The sequence below is a fragment of the Camellia sinensis genome, chromosome 15 (assembly GCF_055761805.1).
Source record: "Camellia sinensis isolate YWXY chromosome 15, ASM5576180v1, whole genome shotgun sequence".
Lineage (NCBI taxonomy): Eukaryota > Viridiplantae > Streptophyta > Magnoliopsida > Ericales > Theaceae > Camellia > Camellia sinensis.
Genome location: NC_138975.1, coordinates 118,597,036 through 118,619,526, shown reverse-complemented (window position 1 = coordinate 118,619,526; position 22,491 = coordinate 118,597,036). Strand labels below are relative to the sequence as shown.

The window sequence follows — 22,491 nt, the reverse complement described above, 5'->3', positions numbered from 1 at the left end:
TGCAGTAATGTATTTCCCTTTCTAGCCATGGGAAAAGGTTGTTTCTTCGGTAGACTACAAACAATAATTGTCAGAGCTATATAGACACGGGGCAAAAAATAAATAACTAAACTTAACATGAGTCAAGCAATCTGAAGGTTATAACAAAACATTAGCATCCCTAGAGAAATTTTAAGTCAAATAATGGCAGAAAATATATCAAACATTTAGAAGACTGAAGAAGAATAAACATCCATGAATCAAGAAGAAAGCTTCCCAAATCCCAACTAAAACCTTCATGAGCTGTAATAGAAAAACATCATCAATTCAGATGAGCAAATAAATATAAATCTGAAGAACCTTACATGGGGTTCTAATTTTGGTTTTATGGATAAAAATGCGTCTAACAAGGTAAAAAATAAATAAATCGGGCACTATCATATCCTATAAACAACTTGGGATTTTATAGGAAGTTGGTTCGAAACATCAAGTGAAAAATAAACTTCATTTCTCACACTCATTTGCATAGAACCTACCCCAGTATTTGGTCCAAGAAATATACCAATCAACTTCTGAGAAGGTTAGTTACAATGCAATTTAGAGGTGCTGTAAAAGATCCAAAGAAGTACAAATGTGCATGCTTCACATTCTATTGTCTAACCAAGACAGAATATAACCGGGCAAATTTAAAGACGAGGAAAATATTGACAGACTGTATGAGTCTTTAGGTATTAGATAGATGAACCATCAAAAAGGGTGATTTTCAAAGTTATACTACTTGAATGGGAGAGAAATTCATGGTACAGGGTCAAGAAAAAACAAATTTTTTTCTGAGATTACTCAAAAGTAGAAAATTTTGTAAGTGAACAAAAGAATTCTACTCCTGTGTTCTAAATCCAATGCAAGGCAATAGGAAAACCAAACTATCAACACTTTGAATTGTTACCAACTTTAAATCTGAAATAGTAAATTGTAATTCAACAAAAGAATTATACTGCTGTGTTCTAAATGCAACACAAGGTGATAGGAAAACGAAACTATTAACTTAAATTTGAAGTGCTATCAAGTTCAAATCCGCAGTTTTGGTGAAAAAGTACATTACCTACGGATTATCACCCCCTGAAGATGATATATACCAGCTAACTCCGTGATCCACTACTCCGCCCAATACCAAACCGATCTACAAACTCCAGAGGAGTATCTGTTTCATTCCTGATTCTCTTGATCTTGGGGCTCGACAAGCCTCTGTGTCTAAATCCATATAGATTAAGAACCTGGTTATCTGCAAAATTATAAGCCCTCTCCATACCACTCATGCACTTCTCAACCGGGTAATCCCCAAAGCTCCCGCAAGGCTTGCAACCCACAAAATGCGTCACAAATGGCCACCTCTCATCTCCCAATCCTGCATGGTACTTCTCAATCATCTCTTCGTACCGATCCACCAACCCAGCCCAGTAACCATGTAAATAGTAAGAATTCTCAAGAAACACCTTGTTCATCCACAGTTTTCTCTGTGAAATCAACAAGTATATCAATGCTGATTGATCATCGGCCTCAAAATCCGGTCTACCCTTCAAATTTGCAGTCAAAATCTTCCCGGCCTCTTCACGAACCCGACCCTTTGGACCCATTGGTGCCCAAGCATCGAGCAAATCCAAAGACCACTGACAATTTCGAAACAAAAAACTACCCGTGTTGACCGCAATCCACGATTTCTCCTTGAATAACAAATCAGGGTAGCCATGAACAACCAGATTGTGATTCTTATACTTAGAAAGTGGAATTTCAAAAACCATATCTGTAAACAATGCATCACTATCCATCCACCAAATCCACTCAACTTCAGGGTGAGACAACATTAATCTCCTAATCAATGGCAATTTAGCCCAAAACCCAGAAAGCTCTTTATCCAAATGAGCCATATTGTAAACAATCTCAATCCCATGAATCCTACAATAATCAATCTTGTTTTTTGTTGCTTTCAACAAATAATGATCCCCAATTGCATTATCACACGGGTTAGGCCTCGAACCGGTGACGAGCATGATTCGAGGTTTGTCATTGACATGGGTGGGGAATTCAGGGTTGCGATGGAGCCAGATCTTTCGGTCCTTGTCCCAATTGGTGATTTTGGGACCGAGAGTGAAGGTGACATTATTAGTGTCTGTGTCGAAGATGAGGTTGTTATTGTCGGAGTCAGAGTCGGAGGGGTCTTTGCCGGATTTGATTTCGGCGAGGATACGATTGGTTTCTTCGAGGAGGTTTTGGTTGATGGCGTCGGCGTTGGAGGTGCCAAGGTTGACGCCAATGTAGCCACGGAGGACGAGGATGGTGACGAAGCCGCAAAGGAGAGTTATCTTTATGTTGTTGAATGTGCGGTGGATCTGGCGGCCGCGTGGGATCGCCGTGGAGGTTCTGGTGGCGGTGGTTCTGCCGCCGTTGGGAGCGGTGGTTGGAAGTGCTCCGCCGCCGCGTTTCTGGGCTGTCGTCCCATTTTCTTGACCCATTGTCTCTCCCGAGACTATTTTCTCTCTCTGGAATGAATTAGAAGAGAGAGAGAGAGAGAGAGAGAGATAGAGAGAGAGAGAATGGGAGAAATGTATGTAAGAGCCTTAGCTGGGTCGGTGATGATGATGATGTGAGTGAAAGAGAGAGAGTCTGTGTGTGCATGAGAATCGAGAGAGAAAACACAGAGAGAGGGTAGTTTTTATGGTTGAAGTGGGTGTTTTTATTTCCGTTGTACCCAAAAAAAAAAAAAAAAAATGAAGAAAAAAATGGGTGTTGCTTTTTGTTTGTTTGTCTGTCTGTTTTTGTCTGGTATTAATGTGTAAATATGCATATGTCATGTTTTAAGGTGTTGTGATAGGTAGAGAAAGTAAAATTTATGATTTTATATTAAATAATTAAGAAATATGAAATGACTTAATGTATAATGGTTAGTTCTGAAGTATGAACCAGACAAAGTGGTTTAGAAATATTGAATAGTCTTTCGTAAATATGAGAGACCTGCTCCTCTAGTGGCAGTCGGCCACTATACGACTTGCCAATTTTCGTTGTATCAATTTTTTTTTTTTTGGTTAATTAGTTATATGCTTAAATTATATTTAAAAAAAATTATTTATAAATTTTATTAGAGAGACTTAGGTTACATATGGTTTTATAAAAAAATTTATGTTCCTATAAGTCTTGTGGGAAGTTTTTTGACACATTTATCCTCAATATTATTTGTTAATATCATAAATAATAGTAAAATTATATATAAGAAATTGAATGTTAACATATATATATCATATCTATATAAACGTAACGTAACGTGACACCTACATAAACGTAACGTGACACCTGTACGTAACGTGCCGCCTACATAAACGTAACGTGACACCTATAATCTATGGAAATTGAATGTTACCATAAATCATATTTATATGAAACGTAACGTGACACTAACATAAACCAGTAACATTTTCACACTTAATTTAAAAAAATAAAAACTCATTACGTTACGTTTACGTAGGTGTCACGTTACGTTTATGTAGGTGTCACGTTACGTTTATATAGATGTCACGTTAATATCACGTTACGTTACGTTTATGTAGGATCTTGTGGAATACATTCCTATCTAAATAGAATTTGAAACTCTATAAGAAATTACACAGGACTTAGCCTAGTATAAGTGTTTAAAAAATGACTTATAAATAAGTCTCCCTTATATTTATATTATAAAAAAATAAATGATAATTGTTGAAATTATAATGGTCTTTTATTGTTTTAAAACAAAAGTTATTCAAGTATATAACTAACATATATGATCATTTTAATTTTTTAGATTTTGTCCAACGAATCCTAAAAATTAAATGATTCTAATCATTGAAATTAGTTCCAAAATAAGTTCACTAAGTCCAAACTCTCTATCAAATTGGATAGTGAACTTATACAAATATTTACAGTTTATTATTATTTTTGTTTATGTAAAATATTAGGATTAATTGGTGATAAATTCATTTATAGAGGAACATAGCATCAAGTCTAATGATTGATCTTTTTGGAAATAAGTATATAATTAATGAAATTATTATTTGATAAGAACAACAAAATATTGTTTTCAATGATTTTTTTCTTCATTGTTACTCCATTGTCGCTAGATTGTCGTCGGTGCAGGAAAAATCATCAACAGTGGTTGTCGATGACCGGTAATGGTGGTAATACAAATAAATAGACAATTTATGTGAGGTGACATGTGAAAAAATAAGGAATGACACATGAATAGTAGGTGAACAAATAATTGATATGGACAAATATGTAGAGAAATAGTTGATATAAATAGATAGTTAACATATGAATAAATAGTTTCTTTTGGCCCAAAAGAATGGAGTAGCCCCAAAAGTTTCGAAATTAAACTCATGGCTTGAGTACACAAAATATTAAAGGGAAAATTATAAAATAATGAAAAGTAGATAAATTAGTTACCAAAAGATAAGGGTGCAATTTTTGTTGTGGTTTCTTCGCACATCAAACGTTGCACCACCATATGTTTGTGAGTATTTTTTATATTCTATATTGATGTGTAATTTTTCTAATATTAAATATATATTTATTTATTTATTTGAACTGATAAAAATATTTTTAACACAAGTCAGAGGTAGCACACAAAAAGTGATATTAGTGGTGATGAGTGATCGGTGGTAATGGTAGAGAGTTGGAGAAGGGAGCACTACAAGAAAAGGGGGTAAAAAACACGGAAGCATTAGCGACGGCAATTTTCCCGTCGCAAAAAATGATTTTTTGCGACGGCAGCCTCAACCGTCGCAAATGAGGGCTTTAGCGACGGCATTGTCCCCGTCGGTAATAAGAAATGCGCGGTAGGAAGTAAATGCATCAGTATTAGCGACGGTTATTTTAACCGTCGCCAAAAGCAATTTTTTTGAGACGGCGTACGGTTGCTGTCGCGAGTATGTTACATATTGCGACGGCAATTGTCCGTCGCAAATAAGTGTAAGTTAAACGGCGTCGTTTTATGCATAAATTACTTGACATTTGCGACGGTGTAAAACCTACCGTCGCAAAAAGTGAATTTTTTTTTCCCCCTCTTCATCTTGCCGCTCAATCAAAAGTGAAACCTATATCCAAATCCCTAAATCTGTGAAACCAAGTTCTTTCCCCCAAATCCCTGCGAAGCCGAACGGTGGTGCGGTGCTGCGGCGGTGCTGCGGCGAGGACGAACGGTGGTGCGGTGGTGCGGCGGTGGTGCGGCGAGGACGAACGGTGGTGCGGTATGCTCTCTCTCTCTCTCTCTCTCTCTCTGTATAGATATATACATATGTATCATCTATATATATACGTATATAAATCTGTATCATCTATATATATATATATATATTGATAATATTTACATTATGAAATCTGTATATATATATATAAATCTGTATGAATATGTATATATATAAATCTGTCTCATCTTTATATATATATATATATACATTATTAAATCTGTAGATATACATTATTAAATCTATATATATAAATCTGTATCAATATGTATATATATAAATCTGTCTCATCTTTATATATATATATACATTATTAAATCTGTATATATACATTATTAAATCTGTATCATCTTTATATATATATATATTGATATATATATATATAAATATGTAAATTAATATGTATACATTATTAAATCTGTATATATATATAAATTTGTAGCATCTTTATATATATATATATATATATATATATATATACATATTGATATATATATATATAAATATGTAAATTATATATAAATATATATATATATACATTATAATTCTAATTACATTGATATTATAAAATCTGTATATTTAAATAAATAATAATAACATTTATGGAAATATTATTGAACACGAAATGCAACCAAATTAGTAAGTTTATTATTTTGACATTTATGGAAATATTATAAATAATAATAACATTTATTATTTTGACAAATAATAAACTTTTAAAAATTCACAACCTATTTTTATATATGTAAAAAAAAAAATTAATAAGTTTATTATTAAGTTTATTATAACCAAATTAAACTTAGGTTGTTTATAACCAAATTAAACTTATTAAGTTTATTATTAAGTTTATTATAACCAAGTTTATTAGTAAGTTTATTATTAAGTTTATTATAACCAAATTATTAAGTTTCTTATAACCAAATTAAAAATTAGTATAACCAAATTAGTAAGTTTATTATTTTGACATTTATGGAAATATTATAAATAATAATAACATTTATTATTTTGACAAATAATAAACTTTTAAAAATTCACAACCTATTTTTATATATGTAAAAAAAAAAATTAGGAAAAAAAATTGAACACGAAATGCAACCAAATTAGTCCAAGAATAGTTTGGTCAGGAGGAAGTGACTCTACTTGATTTCATTTATGAAAATTAGGAAGGTAACATGGAAAGTAGTTCTGTAGTTGTAATATTTTCTCCCTATATGTTTATTTTCATATATTTGACTTTCTATATGAAGAAGGGTGTGCATTTTCATGCTGAAAGGCCAAAGTGTAATCAGAATTGTAAATTGTAAAAATGGGCTATGAAGAGTCTATTCTTTTTATTTGTTGTATTCTATAATAACACTGCTTGCATTTTCGAATGTAAATGGTACTCCTATTTCGTTTTGTGATCCGTCTATATTGGTTTTGAACTACCTGGTTGTTTCCTTTGAATATTGCAATTTCAACTTTTTGATAATTGACAAAATCTTTCTATGGAATAGAAATCCTAAGGTGCAACTTGTGTCTCATGTGGTGTTTGGTTATGATTTATTTATTTTTTAAGTTATGACTCAGAAAGTATGAAATTATATCATTTTTTATGTTCTCCTATTAAATCGATAAATAATTAACTAGGATAAGACTACCTACCTATTTCAGAGAAATTGGATGGATAGGTATCATGGTACATGAATACGTTGGTATTATATTTAGAGTTACTTTGATGAGATATTTTTGTGGATGTGTACAGATGATGGATAAGAGTTGGATCGATTTTCCAAATAGGATGTCGAGCGAATACATTAATGGGATTGATGAATTCCTTGTGTTTGCCTACACCAATAGGGTTGAAGGTTCGATGATCAGTTGTCCGTGTAGGAAGTGTGAGAATCGATACTATTTTGTACGAGAGGGTGTACGGGAGCATCTGATTTTGAATGGTTTTTTTAAAAAATACAAACATTAGATTAATCATGGGGAATCTTACGTATCTCTGCATGGTAATCGAGAGAATGAAACATTAGCTAATTCAGACATTGGGGATGATATGATTGGAATGATACAAGGGGCTATGGGAAATCCACATGCCGATACAAGTGTTGAGGGTGATGAACCACAGGGGCCTGATCCCCATGCATTTGAACCGCAGCTCGGTCCAAATGCAAAGACTGCAAACTATTTCAAACTTCTTCAAGATGCACAAAGTGAATTGTATCCGGGTTGTCAGAAGTTCACAACTTTGTCATTCATTGTTCGACTTTTACATTTGAAGGTGCTTAATCAGTGGACAGACAAGTCTGTTGACATGCTGCTTGAGTTATTGAATGAGGCGTTCCCGTTGGGTGTGAAACTCCCGGACTCATATTATAAAGCTCAAAAGGTCACAACAGATTTGGGCTTCACGTATGAGACGTGGGATGCATGTCCCAACAGTTGCATGTTGTTTCGAAACGAGGACGCCAATCTTGATAAATGTGTCATATGCAACAGTTGTAGATGGAAATCAAATGGTGATGGTGGTTCAAATGGTCTTAACAAAGGTGGCAAACGAATAGCTGCAAAACAGATGAGGTATTTTCCTTTAAAGCCAAGGTTGCAGAGGTTGTTTATGTCATCCAAGACGGCCAAGTTAATGAGATGGCATGCAGAGGAACGAACTGATGATGGTGTCTTCAGGCATCCTGCTGACTCCCTTGCATGGAAAGATTTTGACCGTCGGAATATTGAGTTTAGCAATGATTGCCGAAGTGTAAGGCTTGGCTTAGCATCTGATGGTTTTAACCCATTCAGAACGATGAACATAGTTCATAGCACTTGGCCTGTTGTGCTCGTTCCATACAACTTGCCGCCATGGATGTGCATGAAGCAACCATTTCTAATTTTAGCCGTGCTTATTGACGGCCCAAAAGGACCTGGTGACAAGATTGATGTGTACATGCAACCGTTGATTGAGGAGTTGAAAGAACTATGGAATGAGGGTGTGTCAACATTTGATGCATCAACAAATCAAATGTTTCAAATGCATGCAGCTTTACTGTGGACAATTAGTGATTTTCCTGCATACGCAAACTTGTCAGGATGGAGCACTAAAGGGGAATATGCATGTCCTTGTTGCAATAAGGAAACTACATCGTGTTGGTTGAAGCATAGTAGGAAACAATCATACTTGGGTCATCGCAGATTTTTACCTACTGGCCATAAATTCCGGAAGGATAAAGTATCATTTGATGGTACTCGGGAAGTCCGACTCAAACCCAAATTGTTGTCTGGAACTGAGATGTTGCTACAATTAGAATCTGAGGGTATTTTAACCCAGTACAAGAGGGATGACCTTAAGGAGAGGCATAGGAGACAGGTAGAGAAGGAGAAAGCTGGACATCGCACCCACAGTTGGAAGAAAAAGAGTATCTTTTATGAATTGCCATATTGGGAGCACAATCTAATAAGACACAACCTCGATGTGATGCATATAGAGAAGAATGTTTGTGACAATGTGTTGTGGACAATATTAGGGGTTGCAGGAAAATCGAAGGATGGCGTTAATGCTCGGCGTGATTTACAAGATATGAATATTAGAAAACCCCTACATTTGCAGTTAAGAGGGTCGAATAAAGCCTATTTACCAGCAGCACAATTCACAATGACCAAGGATGAGAAAGATTTGTTCTTGAAAGTGTTGAAGGAAGTAAGAGTTCCCGACGGCTATTCATCCAATATATCACGTCGTGTGCGCTCACATGATAGAAGTATTGGGGGTCTTAAGAGCCACGATAGTCATATTCTGATGCAACAACTTATTCCATTGGCTATTCGAAGATCGTTACCGAAGAATGTAATTGAACCCTTGATTGAATTGAGCAATTTCTTTAGACAATTGTGTTCAAAAGTGAATCGTGCGACGGATTTGCAATATATTCAAGATCGTATCGCTATAACACTTTGCCATCTAGAGAAAATATTTCCTCCGAGTTTTTTTGATATAATGGAGCACTTGCCTATACATCTAGCTGATGAAGCCTTATTGGGTGGAGCGATTCAGTTTCGATGGATGTATCCAATTGAGAGGTATCTTCTTACTTTGAAGCAATACGTGCGTAATAGAGCTCATCCTGAAGGATCAATTGCTAAAGGATATCTTATGGAAGAATGCCTGAATTTTTGTGCACAATATCTCAATGATGTGGAAACCAAATCTAGTCGACCCGTGAGGAACTATAGTGGTGCTGATAATTTGGGTCATGCTATTGGTGAAAACACAAGCTTTTATCTTGATAATACTTCTTGGGTACAAGCTCATCGGTACATCTTATTCAATACAAGCGCGGTTCAACCATTCATAAAGTAGGTTAAGTCACTCACTCAATATTTTATTATGTTTTATTGAATTTTCTACAAAATTTTTTGTATTGCTAAAATTTCAATCTACACAGCGAACACCTTGAAGTACTTAAGCTCAAAATGCCTCGTGTTGACGATCATCAGCTTCGGCGTGAACATTTTGAAACTTTTCACATTTGGTTCAAGGAACATGTATGTATTTAACTCTATAGATTCTAGTTACTTAAGTCGAACTACATTTTAAATTTTACATTTTCGTGTAAAATAGGTCCAAACTTTGCGAAGGACTACTGATGTCATATTTTCTGAAGAGATTATTCTATTGGCAAATGGTCCTCATAACTTGGCAAGGAGGTTCAACGGGTATATACTGAATGGGTTTCGGTATCGAGTAAAGGCCATGGATGATCGTCGAGCCACACAAAATTGTGGTGTAGCTTTGAAGGCAGATACCATAAGTTATGCTAGTCGAAAAGACAAGAATCCTCGTGTGGGGTCTGTGTACTATTATGGACAATTGACAGATATTGTTGAGATTCGATATTCCAATGAGAAGAAACATGTGTTGTTTAAGTGTGATTGGATTGACAACATTCACGGAAAGAAAGAAGATGTCTTCAATTTCACGTTGGTGAACTTCAATCATTTGTTGTACCGAGATGATCGAATTACCAATGAACCTTTCATCTTGGCGTCCCAAGCAGAGCAAGTTTGGTATGTTGCAGACCCGTTACAACCAGACTGGCAAGTCGTGGTGAAGATGTCTCAAAGAGGTTTATTTGATATGAGTTCGACTGATCCACAAATCGAGCCATACATGAGCCAACAATTGGAAGAAAATATAATGCTTCGTGATGAAGAAGTTGGTTGGGTGAGGGAAGCCGCAGAAGGGGAAACAGTTGATGTTCAAATAGGCTGATAGTGATGGAAACATTAGTAATTCAATTAAGGCCAAGGTTGTAGTTAATCATCAATTTCTTAATTTACTTTGTCTTTATAATTGTATTAGTTCAATTAATGTCATATTATAGTTGACAACAAACCATTGTCTATGTTTCTAATGTCAATTAATGTTATATTGCTTGCAGATTATTATGGGAAGGAAGAGGAAGCCTGATCATCCCCGGCGCATGATGTCTGATGTGCTACATAACAGGACATCAGTAGCAACACCATCAGAGGAGGCATCACATCGGCCACTATCGGAGGGGCCTTTAGTGACACCACAGCAGCTACCATGTACTCAGCCTCCACGCCTACCATCGGTGCGTCCACCATCAGTGCCACCACTGCAGCTATCATCATCAGCTTATGAGCCATCCGCAGGTATATAAATTTTCTTTGATTTGTATGAGAATTATTTAAACATACATTTATTTATGCTCATTATATATAACTTGTTTATTCTCATTGTATTTTGCAGACCCTTCGACTTCTTCACAGCCCACCTCAGGTTTATGTGATATGATTTGTATTCACATTATTTAAATTTGCATTTGTTTATTACCATTGCATATTGTTTATTGTTATTGTATCTCACAGGTCATGTTAGTTCTTCATCAACCTCGACTAGGCGTGGTAGAGGATGTGCCAAGGGCATTAAAGAGTGGGGTACTGGTAAAAAGCTAGACATACAATTTGATGGAAATTACTGTCCAATAGGGGATAACGTGGCTAAGTTAACTACTCAACTTGGCATTATTGTGCGGAATGGTAACATTGTTCCTCTTACTTTTCTTGACTGGAACAATGTGCCTGATGATATTATTGATGCTATCTGGAAGGATGTGAAGGTAAAAGTATATTTTTGTCCACAAATTTGAATTCCAAAATTGTGTTATTATTATTTAAACTTTGAAATTGTGTTTTATAGGACAATTTGAATATATGTCCAGAGGAGTACAAGCCAATCTGCATGAAAAACTGCAACAGCATATGGAAGGATCACAAGAACAAGCTTAAGGCAAAGTATTTCAAGCCTAGAAGTTCTGATCCTAATCTGAAGGATGATGTTCCTATGCACATTGTGCCATGCCAGTGGGAAGAACTTGTGGAGTATTGGCGTACTTCCAATGCTGAGGTATACAAATAAGTTATATTTATGATATGTAAACATACAAATCATATTTACATACTCACATTTGTCGAACCTGTTATAGAAAATCGCAAGTAGGAACGCTAAAAATCGGCGAGCTCACGGCATAGCTCATACCACAGGGCGTACTACTTTCTCTCAGATACGGCATGAGGTTTACATTTTATTGTTATATTTTTGTATATAAATAAACATTGTATATTTACAAATTATTTACATTCTAATTTTCATATTTCTAAAAAAATGCAGATGACCAGTAAGGGGGAGTCTACTGATAAGATGAATGTTTGGCTTATGACACGTAGAGTAGATGACCCAGAGGTTATTCAGACCTTGGTAGTTTCCAAACACCTTTGATTGTATTTAAAGTTTACTTTTTGTGTGTCAACCATCTTAATTTGGCATATACTTATATGTCTTATTCAATACAGGATGAGTTTAATCGTCAACTCTCTATGCTACCTGAGGATGGTCGGACTTTGGAGGCTAGGAATGCCATTTTCCATGAGTTGATAGGTCATGACGGACATGGATATTGTCGCACATACGGGAGAATTGTGCCTCGAAGAGCAGTGTATAAAGATGGTGCTGGGCCATCACAATCAACACCCCAGCCATCGACTATTGATCAGATCACGCAGAAGGTTCGTGCAGAGCTAAGGGATGAGTTGAGGGAGGAGCTGCGAGCAGAGTTCTCTACACATTTACAGCAGATGAGAGCTGAGATGATGGCCTTAGTGTCACAGGGGGCAAGTGTGGATCCCAATAGACAGGTTCGATATAAATTAAATTGTTTGATAGTTCAGTTTTCACACAAGATTATGTATAAAATTCGAATATGATTACCACATTATGTATTGACTATCACAGGTTCCTGATGCATCGAGTGGCCACCGGGCATTTAGGGAATCTGCAGAAGACGAGAATCCATATACACCACCACCAGAAGATCAGGTATAAAATGTATCTTTGTATTCTAAGCTAAAATGTATCTTTGCATAATTGAGACATTCTAAGTTAAAGAGAGACTTGTGGGAGAAGACGGGGCTCGAATCGGGTTCTCGGTTTGGGAGTTAGAGCCGGATTTCACTTTAGGCAAACTAGTTCCTTAAGAAACTTGAATTCGAGGCGTTAACGCCCCAAAATCACCAAACGGCGTCGGTTGAGCACGAAACTTGGCACACGCGGCCGCCTAGGCACGAGTGACTTATGGGAGAAGACGGGGCTCGAATCGGGTTCCCGGTTTGGGAGTTAGAGCCGGATTTCACTTTAGGCAAACTAGTTCCTTAAGAAACTTGAATTCGAGGCGTTAACGCCCCAAAATCACCAAACGGCGTCGGTTGAGCACGAAACTTGGCACACGCGGCCGCCTAGGCACGAGTGACTTGTGGGAGAAGACGGGGCTCGAATCGGGTTCCCGGTTTGGGAGTTAGAGCCGGATTTCACTTTAGGCAAACTAGTTCCTTAAGAAACTTGAATTCGAGGCGTTAACGCCCCAAAATCACCAAATGGCGTCGGTTGAGCACGAAACTTGGCACACGCGGCCGCCTAGGCACGAGTGACTTGTGGGAGAAGACGGGGCTCGAATCGGGTTCCCGGTTTGGGAGTTAGAGCCGGATTTCACTTTAGGCAAACTAGTTCCTTAAGAAACTTAAATTCGAGGCGTTAACGCCCCAAAATCACCAAACGGCGTCGGTTGAGCACGAAACTTGGCACACGCGGCCGCCTAGGCACGAGTGACTTGTGGGAGAAGACGGGGCTCGAATCGGGTTCCCGGTTTGGGAGTTAGAGCCGGATTTCACTTTAAGCAAACTAGTTCCTTAAGAAACTTGAATTCGAGGCGTTAACGCCCCAAAATCACCAAACGGCGTCGGTTGAGCACGAAACTTGGCACACGCGGCCGCCTAGGCACGAGTGACTTGTGGGAGAAGACGGGGCTCGAATCGGGTTCCCGGTTTGGGAGTTAGAGCCGGATTTCACTTTAGGCAAACTAGTTCCTTAAGAAACTTGAATTCGAGGCGTTAACGCCCCAAAATCACCAAACGGCGTCGCTTGAGCACGAAACTTGGCACACGCGGCCGCCTAGGCACGAGTGACTTGTGAGAGAAGACGGGGCTCGAATCGGGTTCCCGGTTTGGGAGTTAGAGCCGGATTTCACTTTTGGCAAACTAGTTCCTTAAGAAACTTGAATTCGAGGCGTTAACGCCCCAAAATCACCAAACGGCGTCGCTTGAGCACGAAACTTGGCACACGCGGCCGCCTAGGCACGAGTGACTTGTGAGAGAAGACGGGGCTCGAATCGGGTTCCCGGTTTGGGAGTTAGAGCCGGATTTCACTTTAGGCAAACTAGTTCCTTAAGAAACTTGAATTCGAGGCGTTAACGCCCCAAAATCACCAAACGGCGTCGGTTGAGCACGAAACTTGGCACACGCGGCCGCCTAGGCACGAGTGACTTATGGGAGAAGACGGGGCTCGATCGGGTTCCCGGTTTGGGAGTTAGAGCCGGATTTCACTTTTGGCAAACTAGCTCCTTAAGAAACTTGAATTCGAGGGGTTAACGCCCCAAAATCACCAAACGGCGTCGGTTGAGCACGAAACTTGGCACACGCGGCCGCCTAGGCACGAGTGACTTGTGGGAGAAGACGGGGCTCGAATCGGGTTCCCGGTTTGGGAGTTAGAGCCGGATTTCACTTTAGGCAAACTAGTTCCTTAAGAAACTTGAATTCGAGGCGTTAACGCCCCAAAATCACCAAACGCCATCGGTTGAGCACGAAACTTGGCACACGCGGCCGCCTAGGCACGAGTGACTTGTGGGAGAAGACGGGGCTCGAATCGGGTTCCCGGTTTGGGAGTTAGAGCCGGATTTCACTTTAGGCAAACTAGTTCCTTAAGAAACTTGAATTCGAGGCGTTAACGCCCCAAAATCACCAAACGGCGTCGGTTGAGCACGAAACTTGGCACACGCGGCCGCCTAGGCACGAGTGACTTGTGGGAGAAGACGGGGCTCGAATCGGGTTCCCGGTTTGGGAGTTAGAGCCGGATTTCACTTTAGGCAAACTAGTTCCTTAAGAAACTTGAATTCGAGGCGTTAACACCCCAAAATCACCAAACGGCGTCGGTTGAGCACGAAACTTGGCACACGCGGACGCCTAGGCACGAGTGACTTGTGGGAGAAGACGGGGCTCGAATCGGGTTCCCGGTTTGGGAGTTAGAGCCGGATTTCACTTTAAGCAAACTAGTTCCTTAAGAAACTTGAATTCGAGGCGTTAACGCCCCAAAATCACCAAACGGCGTCGGTTGAGCACGAAACTTGGCACACGCGACCACCTAGGCACGAGAGACTTGTGGGAGAAGACGGGGCTCGAATCGGGTTCCCGGTTTGGGAGTTAGAGCCGGATTTCACTTTAGGCAAACTAGTTCCTTAAGAAACTTGAATTCGAGGCGTTAATGCTCCAAAATCACCAAACGGCGTCGCTTTAGCACGAAAGTTGGCACACGCGTCCGCCTAGGCACGAGAGACTTGTGGGAGAAGACGGGGCTCGAAACGGGTTCCCGGTTTGGGAGTTATAGCCGGATTTCGGTCTAGTCGAAATTATTTACTAAACTATCTTTCTAATTATATAGTAGTCAATTTTTTTTATATTTTTCTGTAATTAAAATATTAACACCATTATATGGTTATTAATTATTTTTATCTTGTTTTTTTCAGATATTTCCTGAGTAGCAGCTTGCTTCTTGTGGAATGTGGGCGTACAAAGATTATTACCAACTTTTTTTTTTGTAACCCGTCGCAAACTTGTGAATAACATCAAGACGAAAACTTTTGGTTTTGATTTTGATTTATGTTATTTAAATTTGTGAATAACATTGTGTATGTAGTATGCGACATTATGTAGTGGCATAATTTTTGTTTTTATGCATTTTTATTTCTGTATTGTTATGAATGGAACAACATTATGAATTTTTATTATTTGTCAACTTTTATTTATGTATGTATTTATATTATAAATTTAATTTTTGGATTTTTTTATAGTTATTTTTCATTTAATACAGGTTATTTTTATTTTTTTAATAATTTTCCAGCAGGTTTTTTTTTTTTTTTAATTTTTTGAGACGGCATAATAAGCCGTCGCAAAAACATTTTTGGAGGCTTTTGCGACGGCAGACATCCTGTCGCAAAAGCTAGTAATTTAATTTAAACTAAAACCTTTAGCGACGGCTCAGCTTACCGTCGGCAATAGTATAGGCTACCACACTTTTAGCGACGGCTTTTTGCCGTCTCAAAAACCTTTTTTAGCGACGGAAATACTTAGCCGTCGCAAAAAGTCAGATTTTCCTGGGTTATTGGCGACAGAAAATTACCGTCGCAAAAAAGACATCCTCCCGTCGCAAAAAACAATGGCGACGGCACCTACCGTCGCTAAATCCCTTTTGCAACCCCCCCTGTCGCGACCCCCCTTTGCCGTCGCTAAAAGCCAACTTACCGTCGCAAAAGGTATTGGCGACGGCTAACGGACCATTTGCGACGGCGTTTTGCCGTCGCAAAAAACACGTTTTCCTGTAGTGGAGCCATTTTTTTTTTTAAACAAGTCAAACTATTTTATTTTTTCTTATGGATACAAGAATTTAGCAAACTAATCGTCTTATTGGTTGTTTGGTGGACTTGTAACGAATTTATTTCAATTATTTAAATTATTTACCTTATAATGTCTTTTGAACATATTATTTATGTAAAAAAAAAAAATGAACTAATTAATCATAACCATAGTCAAATCTTTTTTATAATGATCTATTCACGAAAAATGTAGTTTTGGACCAAGCTAAAAGATTGAAATCTTCATCTTCATCCACATCAAATAAAGGTTGATTAAGATAATACTATACTTTTAAAAAAATACCAGCAGAACAACTGTTATCCTCTACTTATAAAAACTTGTAAAGCGCCTTCATTTGTGTAGTTGTGAAGTTAAAGGCCTTGTTTGGTTTGTGTTTCTCAAAAAATTTTGAAATTTTTTTTCTACAAATAAGTTTTCAAAAGTAATCAAACCAAACAAATTTTTTCAAAAAAATTCCCAAAACTTATTTGGTTTACAAATTTTCCAAACAAATCTCTCTCTCATACACATCAAATCAATCACTTTTTCCAAAACTCTCTCTCAAAATAATTTTTACCATTTTTTGAAAAAAAATCAAACCAAACAAATTTTCGTACTTTTTATCTCAAAACATATTTCTCAAATACAAGCCAAAGGCCGTTTCTTCAACTTTATTACATTTGTTTTTGTTTTTATATTTATTTTCATAAGTTACATCTAACTAACTTTCTACCACTTCAAGCTTAAATCTAGGGTCTACTATTACAGCTATCCCACAAATATGTGATAAGTTTCCTCAATATTCATCAAATGTTTCTCTCATTACTTGTAGGACAATTTGAAATTCATCCAAACTCTTACAATTTCCAAACAATAAAAGAAAGGTTTTGCTAATATGTGCACTAAAGAAACATGTTAAGAAAGTAACTTCTTCCATTTATATGAAAAATGTAGAATAAAAGTGAGAATTATAAAGTATTTATTTCATGCCTGGACAAATGTAGCCTTGTTTTTTCGTTGATCAAAATGACGTCATTGAGTGCAATGAGATAATAAAAATTTTAAAAACAAAAAAGTGCAGTGTGATAATAAAAAAAATTTAAAAAGAAAATCGTGCACTTGTTAACCGTCAATATTGTGAGTCTAGCCAACCTTTTTGGTATTGATAGAAAAAGCTCTAGTTGCAAAATGTTTGTTTGATTGGGCTTTCAAAAATTATTTTTTTAATTTATTTTGAAAAATTAGAAGTTAGTTTGATATAAGTAAATATACAAAATGTATTTTTATAAATTTAAAAAAATATTTTCTTTATTAGAAAATAAAAAAAAAAATCATATGAAAATAATAACCGTTTGATTTTTTTTTTCCAACAAACTAGCCTTTAAAAATTTTTATAAAAAAAAACTATTCTTAAAAATGAAACAAATATATATAAACATGTCCAAGATACAAGATACATCAAACACAACATGTTTGATTGACACTATTAGAGCATAGGATTGGAATTATTAATCTGTGGGCCCAATAATTCTTTGTTTGTTTTGAAATTTTGTTTCAGGATTATTAATCCAATGTATAATTAATCCAACAAATTTGTAAGATTATTAATAATGGGGTAGGGGAGAGATTATATATCCTGAGTCGGAAAATAAAATAAAAAGACTCTTTTACCCTTGGCTAAAAATTAAAACACTTGTTATTTTTATATAATTTTATATTTTAGAAGGCTAAAAATAATTTTTAAAAATTTAAAAATATTTTTTGATTTTATTTTATCAAATTAGTTTATATTTAAAAAAAATTAAAAAAAAAAACCAAACATGGCCTTTGTATTTTGTATTTTGCTTTTATTTATTTATTTATAATTTTTTTCAAAACCACATTTATGAAGAAATTTTGATAAAGTAAAGATTGTGAAAAAATATTGATGGAATGTAACATTGAAAAAAAAAGATAAATATAGTTGTAATCCTACATTTTTATATTTTCTTATCTAATGCAAATCAAATAATGGATAAGAGGATAATTTATCATACTAATCTAATTGGATTGTGAATATCACACTAATTGTAAAAAAAAATTATTAATACATTTACAATTAATTTTGTGAATCAAACATGGCCATAAGTTATAAACAGTGACGGTCTCGTCCAGGCAAAAATTGATTGTGGGCTTGAATCACCTAAAAATAGTGTAAAATATTAAGTGGTTGTTTGGAAAAATCTATATAAGTGCATTTTCTGACTTTTTAGCTATAAAAGTATATGAAAAAAAAAGTGTATGTTGGGGATAATTTTTTGACTTTTTACGAAAAAAATGTGTAATAAAATATTGTAACAAATATCAAAATTACCGAGTTACCATTCCTGACACATGCAGCAGCACTGAGCTAGCTTTCCGTGCATTTCAGTTTTTTTTTTTCATGGGAATTTGTGGCTAACATTGTGCCACGTCATTGCATTTGGGGAAAATGCAATGCAACACTGACCTGCAATGTTTTTTTTTTTGACCTAATAGATTTCCCGCCCAAATAAGGTGAACAGTATGAACTTATTTACTTTTTTAATGATTTTTTGGCTTTTTGACTTTTGTAAGTGATGCCAAACCAGCCCTAAATTTGAAGCAAATGTGAAAAGGTTTATAAAAACAAAAAAGGTAAAATAGAAGGAAAAGCAAGGACATTTTGGTCTTATTATAAAATAATTTCTTTAGTCTAGACAGTTTTTGAATTTTTGCTATTTCCTATAACAGTGAGGGATAACTATATGCATTTTTAATGTTTAATTAACTTATGCTTTTAAAGTACAAGTTAACAAAAGTAAAAAAAAAATAGGGTAAATTATAAAAACAAAAAAATCCACAGTTTTGTGTGTTTTGTAATTTAAATCCCAAGTTTTTACTTTTGACAATTAAAACTCTAGAATTTATTCCGTGTCACAATGTAAGCCCCCTCATCCATCTTTGTTTCATGAAGTCACGGAGAAAACCATTTTTAACGGCAAAACCTACCCAAAACGATTGTCACGACCCAAACCCACCCCTATAGGTTTAACATCGTAACCGACCAGTAATCCGTGATTACCAAAGGTCTGCTTAACAATAATGACAATAGTACAGAGTAAGGGGCTGGCGGAAGCCAATCAATAAATAAAAAATGTCCAATGAGCTGTGAAAATCTGAATGGAAAAAGACTTTTATGGACATAACCACATACCAAGCCATATACATATACACATACTAGATATACATAGCATACAGGTTAGGGACCTGATCCCTTTACCATAATTGTACAATCAAGTCTTAAACATTCATTACATTAACAGAGGCAAAAGGGTGGACCCAAAACACCCCAAAAACAGTCGTGACTCAAGCAGACTTGGGACCTCGAAGTGAGGCGCGATGGTTGGCTTGGCAAAACAGGAGCTTAAACTGATGCCTCTAGCTTTGGTCTGGTGCCTGGCCACCTACATACATATATAAATTGTGAGCTAAAGCCCAGTGAATAACAAATTTGTAAAGAGGTTAAGAATGATGTCCTTACAGTCTTTAAAACAATCGATTAGCACTAAAACATTTTCAATCAATATCATTTGTCAATCAAGCATTCAATTCGATCAAGTCGATCTATCATATTCATAAGTCATACGTGGTACATCCAATAGCAGCAATACACTAGGTCTTAAAAGACCGAATAATCAATTGATGGCCATCATACAATAACAATAGTTTCAAGATTTGGAACTGACAGAGATCTCTGTAACAATAACGATGTCATTAACAATAACAATCACAATATGCTATGGATGCCACGAATACAATTCAAAATAGGATCATCATTCAAACGATAAAAAGTATCATTTCAAAAAGCAATATGATTTATCAATTTGAAAATAAATACGATTGAACGTATCTTTGCAACGTTGTTACTCACAGATTACTGGGCTATAGGCAGGCTAATCAGCGTCTTCGGGTGCCAACCCTACACAGTTGCAGAACGAACACACACTAAATTATACACTTGGGATTAATAATTTAGCCCCTAACTTGACTTGGTGTGGTTCTATGTCAATATCCTTAATTAAGATGCCTTAAACATGGTCTAGAAATGCCTAGGATAGAATGAGGATGCGAAAATGTACTTTAGAACACTTTTCAAAATTTGCTGAAAACAGGGGTCTCGCTCGAGCATGGACTCCTTCGCTCGAGCGAGCTTACCAAACGAGAGAGGTCACTCGAGCGTAGACTCCTTCGCCCGAGCGACCTGCAAAAATGTGAAAAGCACTAGTTGCTAAAATTCTCCGCTCAATGCTCGCTCGAGCGTGAGACACAACTCTTCGCTCGAGCGTAGGTCTCGTCACTCGAGCGTGCGTCTGCACACGCAAAAACCTGAGAGCTTGCAATTTACGCTCAAGCTAGCGTTCGTTCGCTCGAGCGAGAGTCTGAAAAAAATGGTGGTCACTCGAGCGTGGAATCTCTCGCTCGAGCGAGGAAGCCAAATTCTGGATTTTCCAGATTTGCTTCCAAAGCTCAAACCATGAATCCAACATGCCAAAACTCAATCTCTTGGGCCAATTTTCTAGAAAATACTTGGAAACTCATAATACCACATGATTTAAAGACTATTTTATAAAATCAAAATCCAAAAGTATGCCAATTGAACACAATTTCAATGAAACTTTCATAAACAATGCACGAACATAACATGCATGAGTTCTCATGAACTCTAATGCTCCAAGGTATGACCAAATGTAATATTGAGCTAAAAAACATGATGAATTTCTAGAGTACAACCATAATATGGACATGTATGTGGAAATTCTCATGAAAATGATCTCAAAATTCAATGATATGGACATGCATGTATAACTTGTTTCTCAATTCAACTCTCTAGGCTATTTCTTGACTCTAATCTCCAATTTTTCCATGAACCATACATGAAACAACTTAAATTCATAATTAAGGGGGTGAATCCCTACCTTAAGTCTTGAATTTCCAAGTGTGGTAGCCCAATCTTTCAAGTCCTCTTCAATTCCTCTAGATTTTCAAGCCAATCTCTTGTTGAATTCAATTTTTCTCCTACTCTCCTCTCTCTCACGGTTTGCAATGAGATGGATGAAGAATGATGTGTCAAACATATGTGAATTAAGATCAAAACAATGGTTTTGAAGGTGGCCCACTCAATGGCAAAAGTATAAATAACCTAGATTCAATTAATTTAACATTATTTATTCTAATTTAATCATTCCAAATTGAATTTTAATTAAACCTACCATCAAATTCTATAAATCCTAATTAGCATATAACACTAATCAATTTCTGAATCGGTCACCGATAAGGCTTTCAATTCGCAATTCGAAATTAAAACACGAATAGATCGTTCCGTAACGAACAGATAACAAGGCAATTAAGATAACATGTTCATGTAATCAATTTAAGATTTCATCTAAATCAATTATTTATCATGCCAAATCGCGAATTAACGCTGTTCGGAGGTAAGGGTTGTCACAACGATGTCGTTATTTATTAGCCCCATATATAAGGCTCCAAATCTTTGATTTCATCAATTTCGTCGATTTCATCATCATCATCATCAATACCAACCCAAACCAAACTTTAAATAAAAAACACAAAAACATATTTGTGAACAGATTAAAAATAGCTCCATCATCATCATCACCATCACCATCACCATCGCCATAACCTCAAGAAGAAAAAAGAAAAGAGAGCTCTAAATCCATTTTTCAAATATTTATATCTGTCGACGAAATATGCAGATCCGAGTTTAGAGAGATCTAAAGAACATATCCTTCTTACAGAGACTAGGGTTTCGATAGCGGCCTTCCGATGGCGAAATATCTAGATCTGTCTTCGAAATGTGCAGATCCGAGTTCAGAGAGGATCTGAAGAACACATCCTTCTTACAGAGGCTAGGGTTTCAACAGTGGCCTTCCAATGGCGAAAGCTAAGATTTCATCGCTCAGATCTGCAATTGAGGTGGCAATGGTAGAGTAGAGGATGATGTTGTTGCTTCAAACGATAAGAGTTGTGTGTGTGTGTGTGTGAGAGAGAGAGAGAGAGAGATAAATATGAGGAAAGAGAGAAAGAGAGAGCGGGTTTGGATCCAAGAATGAGGGAGTGGTGGACTGCCTTTGACCTTTGCGATCTGAGACAGACCTTCGAACCTCTTTGTTTGATCTCTACCAAAGCTTTCATGGTAGGG

At 36.5% G+C, this 22,491-nt stretch overlaps 4 protein-coding genes across 4 annotated transcripts; 3 read left to right on the top strand and 1 right to left on the bottom strand.

Annotated features, from left to right (window-relative positions):
- Positions 1–940: 940 nt before the first annotated feature.
- LOC114269925 (putative xyloglucan 6-xylosyltransferase 3) lies at positions 941–2,663 on the bottom strand. Its single transcript, XM_082907697.1, has one exon. It carries the CDS (start codon positions 2,487–2,489, stop codon positions 1,119–1,121), a length of 1,371 nt encoding a protein of 456 aa, XP_082763823.1. The 5' UTR covers positions 2,490–2,663; the 3' UTR covers positions 941–1,118.
- Positions 2,664–9,194: 6,531 nt separating this feature from the next.
- On the top strand, positions 9,195–10,526 carry LOC145813493 (uncharacterized). Its single transcript, XM_082908962.1, has 3 exons — positions 9,195–9,584; positions 9,674–9,773; positions 9,850–10,526. The coding sequence occupies exons 1-3, from the start codon at positions 9,226–9,228 to the stop codon at positions 10,498–10,500; spliced, it is 1,110 nt and encodes a 369-aa protein (XP_082765088.1). The 5' UTR covers positions 9,195–9,225; the 3' UTR covers positions 10,501–10,526.
- LOC145813237 (uncharacterized) lies at positions 10,506–11,673 on the top strand. Its single transcript, XM_082908519.1, has 5 exons — positions 10,506–10,517; positions 10,670–10,907; positions 11,005–11,034; positions 11,124–11,374; positions 11,455–11,673. Exons 1-5 carry the CDS (start codon positions 10,506–10,508, stop codon positions 11,671–11,673), a joined length of 750 nt encoding a protein of 249 aa, XP_082764645.1.
- Positions 11,674–11,697: 24 nt separating this feature from the next.
- On the top strand, positions 11,698–15,610 carry LOC145813601 (uncharacterized). Its single transcript, XM_082909261.1, has 5 exons — positions 11,698–11,830; positions 11,926–12,012; positions 12,108–12,449; positions 12,547–12,630; positions 15,386–15,610. Exons 2-5 carry the CDS (start codon positions 11,926–11,928, stop codon positions 15,398–15,400), a joined length of 528 nt encoding a protein of 175 aa, XP_082765387.1. The 5' UTR covers positions 11,698–11,830; the 3' UTR covers positions 15,401–15,610.
- The last annotated feature ends 6,881 nt before the right edge of the window (positions 15,611–22,491 follow it).